This window comes from Amphibalanus amphitrite, unplaced genomic scaffold (genome assembly GCF_019059575.1).
Source record: "Amphibalanus amphitrite isolate SeventyFive unplaced genomic scaffold, NRLGWU_Aamphi_draft 000663F_arrow, whole genome shotgun sequence".
Classification (NCBI taxonomy): Eukaryota; Metazoa; Arthropoda; class Thecostraca; order Balanomorpha; family Balanidae; genus Amphibalanus; species Amphibalanus amphitrite.
The window spans coordinates 27176-41220 of record NW_024882157.1 but is presented as its reverse complement, the minus strand read 5'-3'; the positions used below and the strand labels follow the sequence as shown (position 1 = coordinate 41220).

General features: G+C 49.1%; 1 protein-coding gene across 1 annotated transcript in view; it reads left to right on the top strand.

Moving 5' to 3' along the window:
* The window catches only part of LOC122364230 (zwei Ig domain protein zig-8-like), a 37135-nt gene extending 24211 nt beyond the window's left edge, over window positions 1-12924 (top strand). Inside the window, exons 4-7 of the mRNA XM_043334419.1 lie at window positions 2942-3155; window positions 7616-7743; window positions 9739-9907; window positions 11565-12924. Coding sequence (XP_043190354.1) covers window positions 2942-3155; window positions 7616-7743; window positions 9739-9907; window positions 11565-11725 — 672 coding nt within the window. The 3' untranslated portion in view covers window positions 11726-12924. The remainder of the gene's footprint in view (window positions 1-2941; window positions 3156-7615; window positions 7744-9738; window positions 9908-11564) is intronic.
* Window positions 12925-14045: the final 1121 nt, after the last annotated feature.

Below are 14045 nucleotides of genomic sequence, written 5' to 3'. Positions count from 1 at the left end.
TAATGAATTTATTTAATCATTTCACGATGAATAGGGTAGGATTTCCGTTCAAATTTGATATTTACATTTTGCGATTGCTAACAAGCAACCAGCGAATCATTCAGCACTCAGCAGGGACACGTTCAGAACTTTCAAACTGAACGGAATAGATTAGGAGAGTACAAAAGTCCAGTTAGAACCTCTGGGACCGCGGTTAATTTCGAGTTTCATTTTGGAAAACATGCCAGACTCCTCCACCTGCGGCTCTATCTCAACTGTGTGAGCACGGGCTGATCGATTATATAACCGAATTCACTTAGCAAAAATACCTTGGTGATTGTGCCGCGAAACTCGAAAGCTTCTCAACTAGCGCGATGTGCTGACTGCCTTCAGCGCGCGGAGGCATGGTAGACTGCACCGCCGTACACGCAAGCTATGCGGGTCAGTCTACCCTTCCAGGCCGCTCAGGCGCTTACGTCGCGGCCGGCCACTCGGCAAATTCAAAGTGCATAGTGAACAGCGCGATGCTAGCAGCGCCGCCGACTGGGCCGCGACCTCCCCGGCTCCATAGTCATCACATCAGTGTACAGGCCGTTGAGTGACGTTTCGTCACGCGAGAGCTCGCTTTGGCAGGCCTATGGCCGTCTTGTATAGAGGAAACTCACGACGTTCGGCGCGATACTGCCGTCGGGACGCCCACTTGCCGGCTCAGCCCGTAAAATGTCTGGCCGCTGCCTCAACACACAGCCTGGGGCTCGCGCTGTCGGACACTATCAGGCTGCTGATGGTGATAGCATGGGCGTTTTGGGTGATAGTCCTTCACTATTGCAGATTATATGCGCTGAATTGAAGTTGATTGACGCTGAAATAATTCATTCCGATCATATTTACATTATTTTATTCCGTCCATAAGATAGTTCGTCATTTTTAATTGCTTATAACATAGAAATTCTTGCTATCTAGCAATCATAGTCCGTGTCAAGGTGAGTTAGATAGCTGAAGCTGCATGGCAGCGAATTCCATGTTTGAAAAGCCTGAATCTTCTATTATACACCCGTCGTCGTTTGCTCACGGGACTGATGTGTGACTTTCATTTGGCTGAATGTTCTCTCGTGGATGGCGTATTTCACGTGGCAAAAGCAGCTCGTGTCGGAATGAATGGAAAGCGTAGCTTCGTTTTCAGAGAACGCCATCAGCAGACCGGCATCGTCTAATCTGATAGTCTGCTAGTGAAAGCGTGGAATTGAAGGTTATTCTGCATCACTTGGTAAATAGTTTGACACCTACAATCATCTAAACTGCTGATTTAAGGCCTCATATGTCAGCTACTGAATAGTAGTTATCACATGGTCAATCGATTCATTACCAAAGTGAGTTTCTCTCTTCTGACTTTTGAGAAACGATTGCAAGCGTGCTTGAACATAAAGAGCACAAGGGGTGTTGGGAGTAGATTTTAGCTTGACGAGAAATAAGACGACTTAGGTCATGCTAACAATGAGCCAAGCCTCATCGAATAAAAGGGACCGGTCGCTGCATCTGTTTTAAGAATTGTTACATATTACTGAAATCCCGGGCCCATTTTAGATATCCTGAGCGACTGAGATATCTTATAATAGAAATAGAAATAGGCCATGCATCAGCTGAGTTATTGATGTTTCACCTTGCGACTGCAGCGGTTCCAAAATCGCTGCCTCTGTCGCTGAGATACAATCTGGTTATGAAGCGTTAAGTCTCACTTTAAAACACAGACGATACGATCTTGGTTGGCGATGAGCTCGCTAAAATGATTTCAGAGGCATTTAAAACACGTAGGTACAAATATGCGGATCCGCACGATAAAATGATATGCGACCACTAATCAGCAAGACTATCTCTAAAGCAAAACTTCGATCGAGGGTTATTTGAAATCTCCTCTCAATTTCACGGCATTAACTCCTTAACGATTTGACCTACGTCGTATCACCCATAAGATCACAAACCCACAAGCCACACGTCACCCATAAGATCACGACACTTCAACAAGTCGGTGTCAGCCATCCGTTCAACCATGTTTTATGACGAATCATATATTCACCGATTAACAGATTACAATACTGGCAACATTCATATCCTAACTCACCGTATTTATTAAAATATTTTATTTCATTCACAATAAATATTTCATCTTTCTGTGTATCCGTATGCAAGTCTATTTGAGTAAGTACTGTGTATCTGTGTGCTTGTGTGCGTGCACGTGTGTGTGACTCTGAGTAGCTACCATTGCCGTCCGAATATCGGCCCCTCTGTCCGCCCACCCACAGTTGTGTGACTGCCGAGGACCACCGTGTTACCATTACCGCCGCAGTCAATGTGCGCGCTGGCGACAGCCGCCACTGTGAGTGTGACAGGTGCTGTCCAGCCCATTTACTGGGCGGGTCGTTTTTCCGTCACCGTATATACCCTGTGCGGCTCAGTGTCCACCGTGTGCTCGGCCGGACGGCCGGCCGGTCATTGATTGGGCGGCGTGAGCGTCGCCGGCGGCGCGACGGCCGCCGACGGCGCTCAGTGGCTTCGTTAGGCGTCGAGTCGCCCCGGGGGAGCGCGGGGCTGTCGGTAGGTCGGACAACTCGACTGGGTGGGGACGGCGGCACTGAGGAGAGCCGATGTCGTCTGGTGATCATCGCCCTCCCGAGGATCGGAGGTCGAGCGGCCGACCAAAGTTCACATCCCGCGGCCCCCGACCAATGGACAGAGTGCTGTCTGACCTTCCCGGCACGGGACGCGGTCAGGCGTAGATCACAGGGGAACTGACTCGGGTGACAGCTGTGTGACGTGTTGCCCCAACGGGGCGCGTTGCTCGGCAGAGCCCAACGGGGCGCGGGTTAACAGTAGCCTCTGTGACCGGCCCATGAATAGTGTCCTCTGAGACCGCCTAGTGCACAATAACCGGCCTGTATGAACACCACACCTCTGTGTCCGACAGGTGTCCTGGCTGCGCGTGGCTGACGTTCCCAAGCTGCTCTCTGTCGGCGCCTATCTGTACACTATGGACAATCGGGTACAGGTGGAGCACAAGAGTCAGTCCTCAGACTGGACGCTGACGCTGCGGAACACCACCCACAGCGACACGGGCGTGTACGACTGTCAAGTGGGCACCACGCCGCCGTTGGACCGCTACATCCACCTCACCGTCGTAGGTAAGTGCTGGTAAATCAGGCGGTAATTATAGCTACCGCTCGACTGCTACATTCACCTCACGGTCGTAGGTAAGTACCCCTGGCGCTAATTATATGTAGTTACCAGAGGCAGTAGTCGCCGGTTGATCACTAGCTTCCATTTGAAGACCACCTCATGGATGAGATAGCATGGATGAGATTATTATCTCATCCATGACCACCTTATTCGGTTTCCTCAAGACGTCAGTCGCCGGCTACCTCTAGATCGCTACCACCACGGGTCGATCCGCGGTGCCCTCAAGTAAATCGCTAGGCGCAGCACGTCGCTACACATCGTACGCAAAGCTCAGTTCACACGATATATTGACGGCTTCACGAATGGGCTAGAAGGGGCTTAAAGATCTGAACCACAGCACCACGGTGCTCAAAGCTGTGAAAGATTTAAGCCGTTGGGTATGTCAAGCTCAAATAAATATTTATATAAAAAACTTGAGACATGACGAGCAGCAGCTTCAGCTATGACTTAGTTGAATATTCAAACCATTGGGTAGGTATATTGATATAAAATAAACTTTAAGAAGATCTTTGTGAGACATGAGGGCATCATCTTCTGGTCCTTCCTGCTGTAGATGCAATGGCGTCAGTTACATGCGCTGCGCTTTGTCAAGATGATCTTCCTCCCCTGCTGTCCCCAAACAAATTCTAAACGGATAGGTATGTACTGAAATGGAGCGTTATATAACATTTAAAATGCACGATATTCCATTAAAATGTATGCATTTTCCAAGTGTCCGAGCTAGTGTACGAAGTGCGTCGTTACTCCCTAATCACTCTCACATTCTGTTTTTATGGAACCATCACTCACACATGTGTGCCAGTGTCTGATCGTCAGTGCATGTGGCCGACATTAGTGGCTCCGTGCAGGCGCCTGCCATTCGCCGACGAAAGACGCAGCCGCGCCGTCGGCAGGCGCCGCATTACGTGATTACACTCCGCCCTAAAGAGAATGTAAGGGCATCCAGACGGATGACCGAACATATTAGATGGATGGAAAGTCGGCAAGTGCTTCCTTATCACCATTCAGCCGACAGGCGCATGCATAACTTTAATATAAAATGTGCGTAAAATATGTCAAATTTTATATAATATCATATTCCTCACGTTTACAGGTGCTTAGATACTAATAACAATATACGTATATGTAATAGCGATGATGCTCAAAGGTTATTAGTGTAATAACTGTGAAATAAAAAGAGCCTTATTATGTATATCTACCTGATTTTGTCTCCGATCATACCACAGCACCAGTTCAAAATTAGGTACACGAGGAGCAAGTCATTGTAACGAACTCATAACCATCATACACACTCAAATCGATGTGCCCAAGTGAGAAGCTGGCTAACAAACAAGTGCTTGGTCCTTCGCGACCCTTTTGTGCCACTTCTGAAAAGTAACCAAGTGACACTAAAAGGCTGAGTTGTTTTAGTCTTAGCAATTATTTATATGCCATTCCTCAAAAGTTTGGACGAAACAGGACGATTTCGCTCAAACTTTCATGCAAAACACACGATTGGATGGCTTCGGCGAACGGACGTGTGGCGTGGTGAGGATGTGTTTGCTCAGTAATTCGACTCATGCATTGCTAGTCTTGGTGTTATTGTCTTAGGTGATGGCAGGACTTCTGCCTTGTGTTCCGTGGTGGATGCTTATTTTTCGTGAAGATGTGTATCGTATATTTTTTTATAATCGTATATTGTTCACAGAAGTGGCACCTCTAACAGTTACAGAACCTGAAGGGTTCGTTGACCTGGATTATGATAAGAAGGGCTACTCAGCGTGCAACAATAAAAGTCAAAAGTTTGTAGTCTGACCAAACACAAAACTCTACCTTTCGCTGCAAGTTACACTAGTCAGGGAATGAATTTTTTTGCTTAAAGGTAGTGTGCCACCTTTGAAAGATTTCCCATTTTATTTTTCCGAGGATAAGAAGCTTCTGTTTTTACCTATAGTTCGTTTTTCTTAAGTTTGCCCCTCACTGTAAACGTCTTTTTGAACACAGCACGAGAATTGCTAGCTGAATTGCTGAGAAAACTGGTTGGCGCACATTGTATTGGAGATATGAATAATATTTTCAAAATAAGTTTTGAACACCGACGATGTAACGTTAATGTTAAACGCCGTGCAATTCATTAATTAGTTCAGACATAATTCCTGAGAAGTCGTCTATCACTGTGGAGCTGTAGGTATGGGTAAATACGAGCTATGAGTCTGTGAAATAGTAAACGAATTTGGTAAAATTGATCGTCTGTGAAATCTGGTGAAATCAATGTGCGCCAACCAGTTTTCTCAGTAATTCAGCTAGCAATTCTCGTGCTGTTTTCAAAAAGACGTTTACAGTGAGGGGCAAACTTAAGAAAAACGAACTATAATATCGCAAAAAAAAAAATCAAAAATGGGCCTGGAATAGTGCCTTTTTCGCCTAAAAGTTTATCGGTTTTTAGATATGTATAACAACTGTAGTGGGCTCACCTGCAAACAGGCGTCGGGCAACAATCGCGAATGCGGCGCACTTGTGACAATAAGCAAAGGTCATTATAGTGTTACGACCATACGACGTACGGGAATGAGTTATCAGCTGTCTAATCGTAGACAACACAATGTCGAGCCTTAAACTGTAAGCCCGTATTGGTATTGTTTCTTTTATTTGGCTGTCGAACATTATTTATGGTTTGAAATATGATTTTATGTAAAATAATTGATATGAAAAAGCCGTCTTATAATTTATGACCCCATTTCACCACACCCAAGTGGCAGAAATGACAATGATCAGCTGACGCATTTTTCTTGGCCGAAGTCAGAGCGCGCAGCCCGACGCACCACCACCGCACCACAAAGTATGAGCAGAAGCCGCGCCCAAAGCCAGGGCCCCGGTAACGTGAGGTAGCCGAGTCGGGGCAGCGTGCGCTGACCCAAGCCGGGGCCGCAGCTTTGGGCGCGGTCTACCGCATCCCCGCGGGCAGCCCCGGGCTATCAAATGACACCGGGAGGACGCGCGGCTCCGGCTTGGGTCAGCGCACGCTGCCCTGACTCGGCTACCTCACGTTACCGGGGCCCTGGCTTTGGGCGTGGTCTACCGCACCACCTAACAGGCGTGTTCGAAACCGCAGGAGCTGATGATGAACGGGTTTATCGAAACTTGATTGGATGAGCATATCGGTAATAGCGATTTCAGTGTGTGCATTTATTGTTCATAGTGGTGTGAAATGTGGTTGGGGTGCGACCGACAACCCGTCGGGGCGAATTTCGCACTGGGGTACTCAAAATTTGAAGAATTTAAGACGTTTCCATGAGTTTTGAAGGTATGGATAAGTTCTAAAAATCCGGTTCTCCTTATCTGGGCCATTAACTCCATACGGTCCAAGAAAGCTGGCACACTACCTTTAATCTTTTGGCGTGGAGCATCGCGTGGTTCTATCTCGGTGTTTTGATTTCTTAGGAGTGGCTGTATCGCCATCGTCGTATCTTGGGTTTGTCAAAATCTGCCCGCATTTCTCCTGTTAGCTGGCTCCCCTTCTGAGCGAGGCGCTGCCACGACCTGCTTCTGCCTGGTAGGGTAGGGTGGTCCACCCATAATAGGGTTGGCTATATATAGCTCATGGAGCACCAGTTTTAGAGCGCAAGTTTCAGCAAAAGGACCATTTCATTGCGTCAAAAATGCATTGACCACGTCAGATATTTGCGCTTTCTCCAAAGGGTTTAAACAAGGTTGCATGCTAGACCAACCAATTCGGCACTCACTGCGGAATATAAAATCAAATAATGTGTTTAAACAGTAAAACCAGCAACACTGGACATCAGGGAACTGTCACGCGAAGGAAAACAAACAATTTATTTCAGTCAAGCAGCAATAACACGCTTGTTTGCTTGACTCGCAATTTTCAGGTTTGAGATCGCAAAAGAATTTGAGCTTATCTCTTGTTGAATGCTCGAAAACAAGAACATTTGTCTTCGGTAATATCAAGCAGCTCCAACAATTACGATTACACTACCACAACAACCGCGTTCTTGGTCGTCAAGAAGGCTGAGCAGCTATAGCGCTCTTCTGTCGCAGTATACATTCTTCACTTGTCTCTTGTAGACTTATCATTTAGAGCAAAATAAAATAGACACAGTGCTGGTGCTATAAAGCTGACGCATCATGTTTATTAGATACATGCTCTATTTTTTCACGACCCATGTCACGGAGGTGTTCAGTGTTCACACCTATCTGGTATGAGCTGACTGTGACAGACCTTATCCGTCTCATCTGCCCGCTGGTCGAGTCCTACCTTACTCAGCGGCGCCTGACCTGCCTGACCTGACCGCACTGAGTCTTGCCTTACGGCGGCGTCTTACCTTGCTGACCTGACCGAAAGAAATCTGAGCTGACCTGGCTATGTGTGACCTGTCTGACCTGACCGGTCGATCTCTCCCGACTCCAGAGCCGGACACGGAGATTCTGGGCGGTCCGGAGATATTTATTGACCAGCGGAGCACCATCAACCTCACCTGTGTAATCGAGCACAGTCCGCAGCCGCCAGACTTCATATTCTGGGAGCACAACTCCAAGGTGAGGTTTGAGGCTAGAACGGCCCGCCACCGCGGCCCGAGAGACTCACTGCCTGCGCATGTCAGCTATCAGGTCACGTCACGTGACCTGTAGCCGCCGGCCGTCTGCACTGATCATGGGCCAATCAGCGGCTGCTTAGGGCACGCGGGTCACGTGGTCGCCGGTCAAGGACAGCGGTCGCTGCCACCAGCTGTCAATAGCTGATCACTCTACCAAAGCAAAATCAGTGTCTTTTTTTCAATTTATCGATAGATTTGTTTTATATGGTGTATATTGTAGCTGACTTTGATTCACTTCTAATTTCGAATGGATAGTTTCTTTGTAACCGGACGTGATAAGAATTCATCACGAGTAGTTAGCCAGTTATTACGAGCGAGCGAGCGCAGCGAGCGAAGTGAGTCTTTTCAATATAACGGAAAAATCTCAGTATGAGCGGCCCGGCCCGGCCCGGCCCGGCCTGTAACGCTTTTGAGAGGCTTATATCTCAGCAACCGCTGGACCGATTGGCCTGCGGTCTTTTTTGTTGGGTAGCCCCATCCCTTCTACCCCGTAATTGACTACTTTTGATACATCTCAGTGACCGTCGTGGCACGTGCCACGTGAAAAGTCAAGGGTGTTCAAGCTGTTTTGCAAAAGTAGTGTTTTTGAGAGGCTCATATCTCAGCAGCCGCTTGGGCGATTGGCTTGCGGTAATTTTTGTAGGGTAGCAGCATCCCTTCTACCCAAAATAGGATACTCTCGATGCATGTGGGTCACCCCCAGTGCACGTGAAAAATACAACAATAAGAGGTGTCAAATTTGTTCCCATTTTAATAACTCGGTAATTACAGGGGCGATTTCGCTGAAACTTGGCATACAGGTAGGCACCCACCAGACACACTGAAAACAATTTAACCCAAGGCTGGCGAGTAAACCGGTGTTTTACGGGTACCCCTCTCCGCAACCATTTTTAACCACCCTCCCAGGAGTAGTGCTAGGTCCCATTGCGGTGTAGTCGTACTTGCTCTTAGCGGATATAACCGCTGTCAGCGAACAAGTCCGTGAGAGCAGGGACGACTACACTGCAATGGGACCTTACTGTACTCCTGGGAGGGTGGTTAAAAATGGTTGCGGATAGGGGTACCTGCAAAACACCGGTTTACTCGCGGGCCTTGGGTTAAATTGTTTTCAGTGCAATGCATTCCCATGTGTTGCGGTTAAGGTGCTACTGCACGTGCGCACGTGCAGGGGGCGCTTCCAGATCTCGAGAACGGCTGGGCCGATTGCGCTCAAATTTGGTACACGGTTGGGGACCAGTTAGTAGGGTGCCGTGCAAAAGTCAGTTTGGACCCCGTTTGCACGTGCGCACGTGCAGAATGCCGCTTCCAGGTCTCAGGAACGGCTGGGCCGATTGCGTTCAAATTTGGTACACCGCTAGCGACCGGTTAGAAGGGTGCTTTGCGCAAGCCCGTTGGAAGTACCCTCTCGCCTTTCCGCACGTGCAGGGCTCACTATCTCGGTCGCTCGTTCTTCGCCCAAAAGGCGTTTTACTGGTAGGTAATCATTCACTGCACCCGATAGGCACTGTGTGGCGTCCCCTCTGCAACATCTCCTCTCTGTAGATCCCGTGAGCTCCGCGCTATATCCTCGGGATTTCGGTCAGCTGTATTATGCATAGGGCTACAGCACAGGGCTACTTTTTATGGAAACGTGCTTTGAATGCACACCTGTTTATTTTCTGGTACGTTTACTAGAAACTTACTTTTACTTTTACTTTTACTTTTCGTAACGTCTGCACTCTGCATTGATAAAGCTATTAAGATAATTTTTTGCTAGACTTGCCATGGAAGTCACACCTTCTCGCTGGTAACTTTAGTCTCATTATTAACAATGTGCATTCATTACATGACGGAAATCATCCATGTTTCGCAGCACAATGTCTCCCCCTTTCTACCTCTTCCTCACTCACTCCCTACCTCCATTCCCACATCTCTGACCCCCGCCCCCTCTCCCCAGGTCATCAACTACGACTCAGACCGGGGCGGCATCAGTGTGGTGACCACAAAGGGCCGCACCACGGTCTCGCAGCTGCTGATCCGACACGCCCGACCACCCGACAGTGGCCGCTACACCTGTCGACCGGCCAGCTCACGGCCGGCGGCCGTCAGTGTGCACGTCCTCAAAGGTGGGTGTCCTCCTTAAAGGCTCTTCCCTACACATACTCGTATACCTATATACTGCCCCACACTGGGCTGGTCCGCCTCCACGCATCCCACATAGCTGAGCTGAGCGCGGAGAAACGCCGGCGAGAAAATAATGATCCTATTGAAAAATAATGGGAGCCTTCAGTTCGAGCGAGGATTTTTCGTGTTTATGATGTTCCCAAATTGGATCATGAGTTGTAGTAACAATGGGAGTGGATATCCCCGCTGAAGATTTTTCACTACCATGACAAGTCCAATTTGGACTGGAAACACAGAAAGGAGCGTACCCGTTAATCAGTAAATTGAGCTTGCCAGAAAATATTGCTTATGGGTTTCAACGACGAAGTTTCTTGATACAGCATCAAATCTGTTGCTATTGATTTGAAATGCGTCTTGAATAAAAGGGAAATAATTTTTTGGAATAAGTGGTATGTGACGCAAAAGTCATTAATCTGTCTCCTCGTTTAAAAACGTCGATGAACACCGATACCTATAAATTACGCTCAATATAACGGATATATTATAGCTAACGTTTCGTCGGAAGCACGGACCAGTTTTTCTCGCCCCTCATTCAGGACTCGACACAATAGCGCCCTTGAATCGAAGCTGGCGTGAGAGTTGGCGCGGCTGACGACTGAGCCGGGTGGGTCGAGTGGCGGCTCTCCTCCGCACCGATCCGTGTCAGTCGACTTCTGTCTCCGTGCGGTGGAGCGTGCTTTGACCCGCCGCGGTGCTCGGCCACCGCCCGGAGAGGTTCTGTCCAGACCACTATCCCAGGCCGGCAGTAAGCCGCGCAGAGCCGGCCCACGGAACAAAACCGCCGCCACGGGAGCCGACCTCGCTCCGGCCGGCCGCTCGCCGCCCAGATTGGCCACGCTCAATATTGTTCTTCCCCGACGCGAGGTAATCATTTGGGAGAGTGGAAGACGGGCGCCGGGCGCGGCGCGGCGCGGCGCGCCTGGCGCCCGACTCTCGGCGATTGGTTTGTCATGCCGGACTGGCGGAACGCGGCCCCATCCCGCAGATGGCCGGCGCATTGATGGAGGAGCACCGGCTCCGGCACGAATGGCAACAGCTCCACTGTGCCCTCTCTCCCCTTGCCCTCCCTCATCTCGCCCTCTCTCTCTCTCTCTCTCTCTCTCTCTCTCTCTCCTCGCCTTCTCTCTCTCTCCCTCTCTCTCGCTCTCTCTCTCTCGCTCTCTCTATCTCTTTATTTCTCTCTCTCACTCTCTCTCTATTTCTCTCTCTCCCCTCTCTCTCTCTCTCTCTCTCTCTCTCTCTCTCTCTCTCTCTCTCTCTCTCTCTATGACCTTTCTTTCTCTCTCTCTCTCTCTCTCTCTCTCTCTCTCTCTCTCTCTCTCTCTCTCTCTCTCTCTCTCTCTCTCTCTCTCTCTCTCTCTCTCTCTCTCTCTTCTCTTCTCTTCTATCTCTTTCTCTCTTCTCCCTTTCTCTCCCTCTCCCTCTCTCTCTCCCTCTTTATCTGATGATCTGATCAACACAACCTGCCCTCGTATTCGCCGACGCTTACCGGACGCCTTTATCTGTGCCGTCCCCCTTCCTATCTGTCAGATTATGCTGCCTATCAGTTGTTTCCTTTCACTGTTCATCAGATGTTGATCAATCACCGCGTGTCCACAGGAGGTCAGAGGCCAGAGGCGATGCACACAGGAGGCAGCAGCCACCTTCGGTCTACGTCACCGCTGCTGATGGTGTTGGTAGCGCTTCTGCTGCTGGTGCCTACCCTGCACGTGGCGCTGGAGCCGCCTCTGGCCGACCGGCGCTGGGTCAAGGTCAGGTAGTGACAGCAAGATGGCCGCCCGGCACCGCCAGATGGCGCATGAAGCTCGTCGGAACAGTGCGGGGAGTGTTCGGCACTTCAGCTCGCCAGAGCTGGGCTGTGGCCTAAGGGACTCTGGTCCATGGCCTGGAGACTGTGATGCTCTGTTTGTAATACTGTCACTGGAGAGTCAGAGCATCTTCCCATTCATCAGACTGTTCCTTTTCGGGAGAGTCGGAGATGCGAGACGGTCTCAGTGTCAGTCGGTGGACAGCCGGGGCTTGGGCAAATGCTTTCTGATCGTTGAATGCTTCAGGGCATGTTTGTTCGGACCAAATGAATGACAAACGATCTCAGCTCTTGCACGGGCCGTGAACGCTGTTCATCTCTGTAGCGCATTATTCGGGGTTGAGAACGCGCAATCAGCTCTGTGACGGCGAAGCGGCCCACAGGACTGGCAGCAGCTCTGGCCGCTGGGTCAAGACAGCCGTCTCCAGGATTGGTGACGCAGCGCTGCCGCTGGAGCGGTTCGCTTGCCGCAGTTCAGCTGAAGAAGATGTCTGATGTGAATGATTGGGTTTGTGGTGCTACATGTGAAGTAAATGTATGCTTTATGAAATGGACAGTAATGTGACGATGTGCTATATGCAAGAACGTGTGCGATGTGAGATATCGTTTGGCTTACTGTTGAAAGTGATGTGTCCAAATTATTTATGAAAGGACGGCTCGTATCGTATGGGATGACGGAGGGCTGCTGTCATGTGTTCGAGGCGGTGACTGTTGTGACGGGCAGTGCAAGAAAAGGACAGAGGATGGGGTGGTTGGGTGGATGAGGGAAAAGGGCGTCGGTACTTGGGCCCTCTGGATGGTCCCAAGGCGTTACCAGACGACTGCGTTTTGGATCTGTGCTTAATCTCTACGAGTTCTGTCGAGATGTTACGAAAAATTATCGGCCCGTTGTTGCTACTGAAAGTTAAGTGTGTGCATGTGGTCTGCGGGGAAAGGAAAATGTAAATGATTACCTAAAATGGTGGGGATCTACAACAATTGATACCGACGACAATGCTGATTGTAATGTGATGTAACTGCTGTTGGTGATGAAAATGTTCTTCAGAAATGCTCTCCAAGGTCTCAAACCTGCATTTTGCTAGTTTCGTTGTACGTCAGCCAGTATTTGGTGACTGAATAAAGTAGTTATGACCTACGGCAGTACCTCCCTGTTTTTCCGTATTGTGATCGCAGTGTCTGTGCTCTGGCCTTTCATGGCTCTGCCGTACCACAGAAGGCATCACCTCTGGGTACTGACGAGACCGGGGGGAGCTGGGAGCAAACCCGTTAAAGGTCACGGTAACTGCCAAAGCGAAGGCTAACGACCGCATCCAGTCAGCCCATAATGCTCCGGTCAAGCTGTTGATTGCTGCGGTTGTCTCAGAGGAAAAAGCCAGCCGTCGCTGAATTTCTCATGGGGCGCCTGTTAACCGGAGGGAACAACTTGCCACAAAGAACAGCCATGGTGAATTATCTACATTACCTGCAACAGCCGAAGGAAGATAAAAGGTCATGCCGACAGCGGATCCGGGCCGTTTATAGCACATACTAACCTCATGTGACATGTCAATATTATATGGCACTAGTCATAGTCCACTATATACCTATATAGATATGGTGGCAATATTATATGGTTACTTGTTCATCACTTGTTCACAGTCGGGTTTTAAAAATGCAAGTCTGCAACTCTTTTGTTCACGGCTGGCTAGTGGCTACCAGCTACCTATAGTTCAGCACTGCACTGGCAGCAGCCGCCGCTATTGGTAGACTGTGCCGCTTGACTATAGTAGTGTGATAGCGGCACAGCCTATCCACTTCCAGTATCCACGAACATGATGCGATCGAGCAGAGCAATGAAAAAAAAACATCGGTCTTAATTCACTAAGTAGCCATCTTATAAAAGTTGAATGAACGTGTTAAGCTTCTGACTGTTCTGAGGCACTGTCTGGTGTAGTTCGACCAAAACGAGGTTGATTGAATGCTGCTCAGAGAAATCCAGAGAACCAGGCAAATCGATGGTGACGACAGAGTAATGTGGCGGAGGCACGTTTCAAGTGCAGTGTGCACGCATGCACGTGAAAAGGTCTCCACTTTACGAACTAAAATAACTGGGATAGAAAAACATTCACTTATGCTGTTGTTCTAGAAAGATCAGAAATAACAGCGCAAGGTTTAGTTGCCGCTATTCGTCACTGAACCGCCACTTTCAGAGTGTTCATAGTGATGTCCATCGTTATAAAATCGGCTCAGCGTGGGATCCAATGCGGAAGTGACAGTGAAGGCTCCAACGCTGC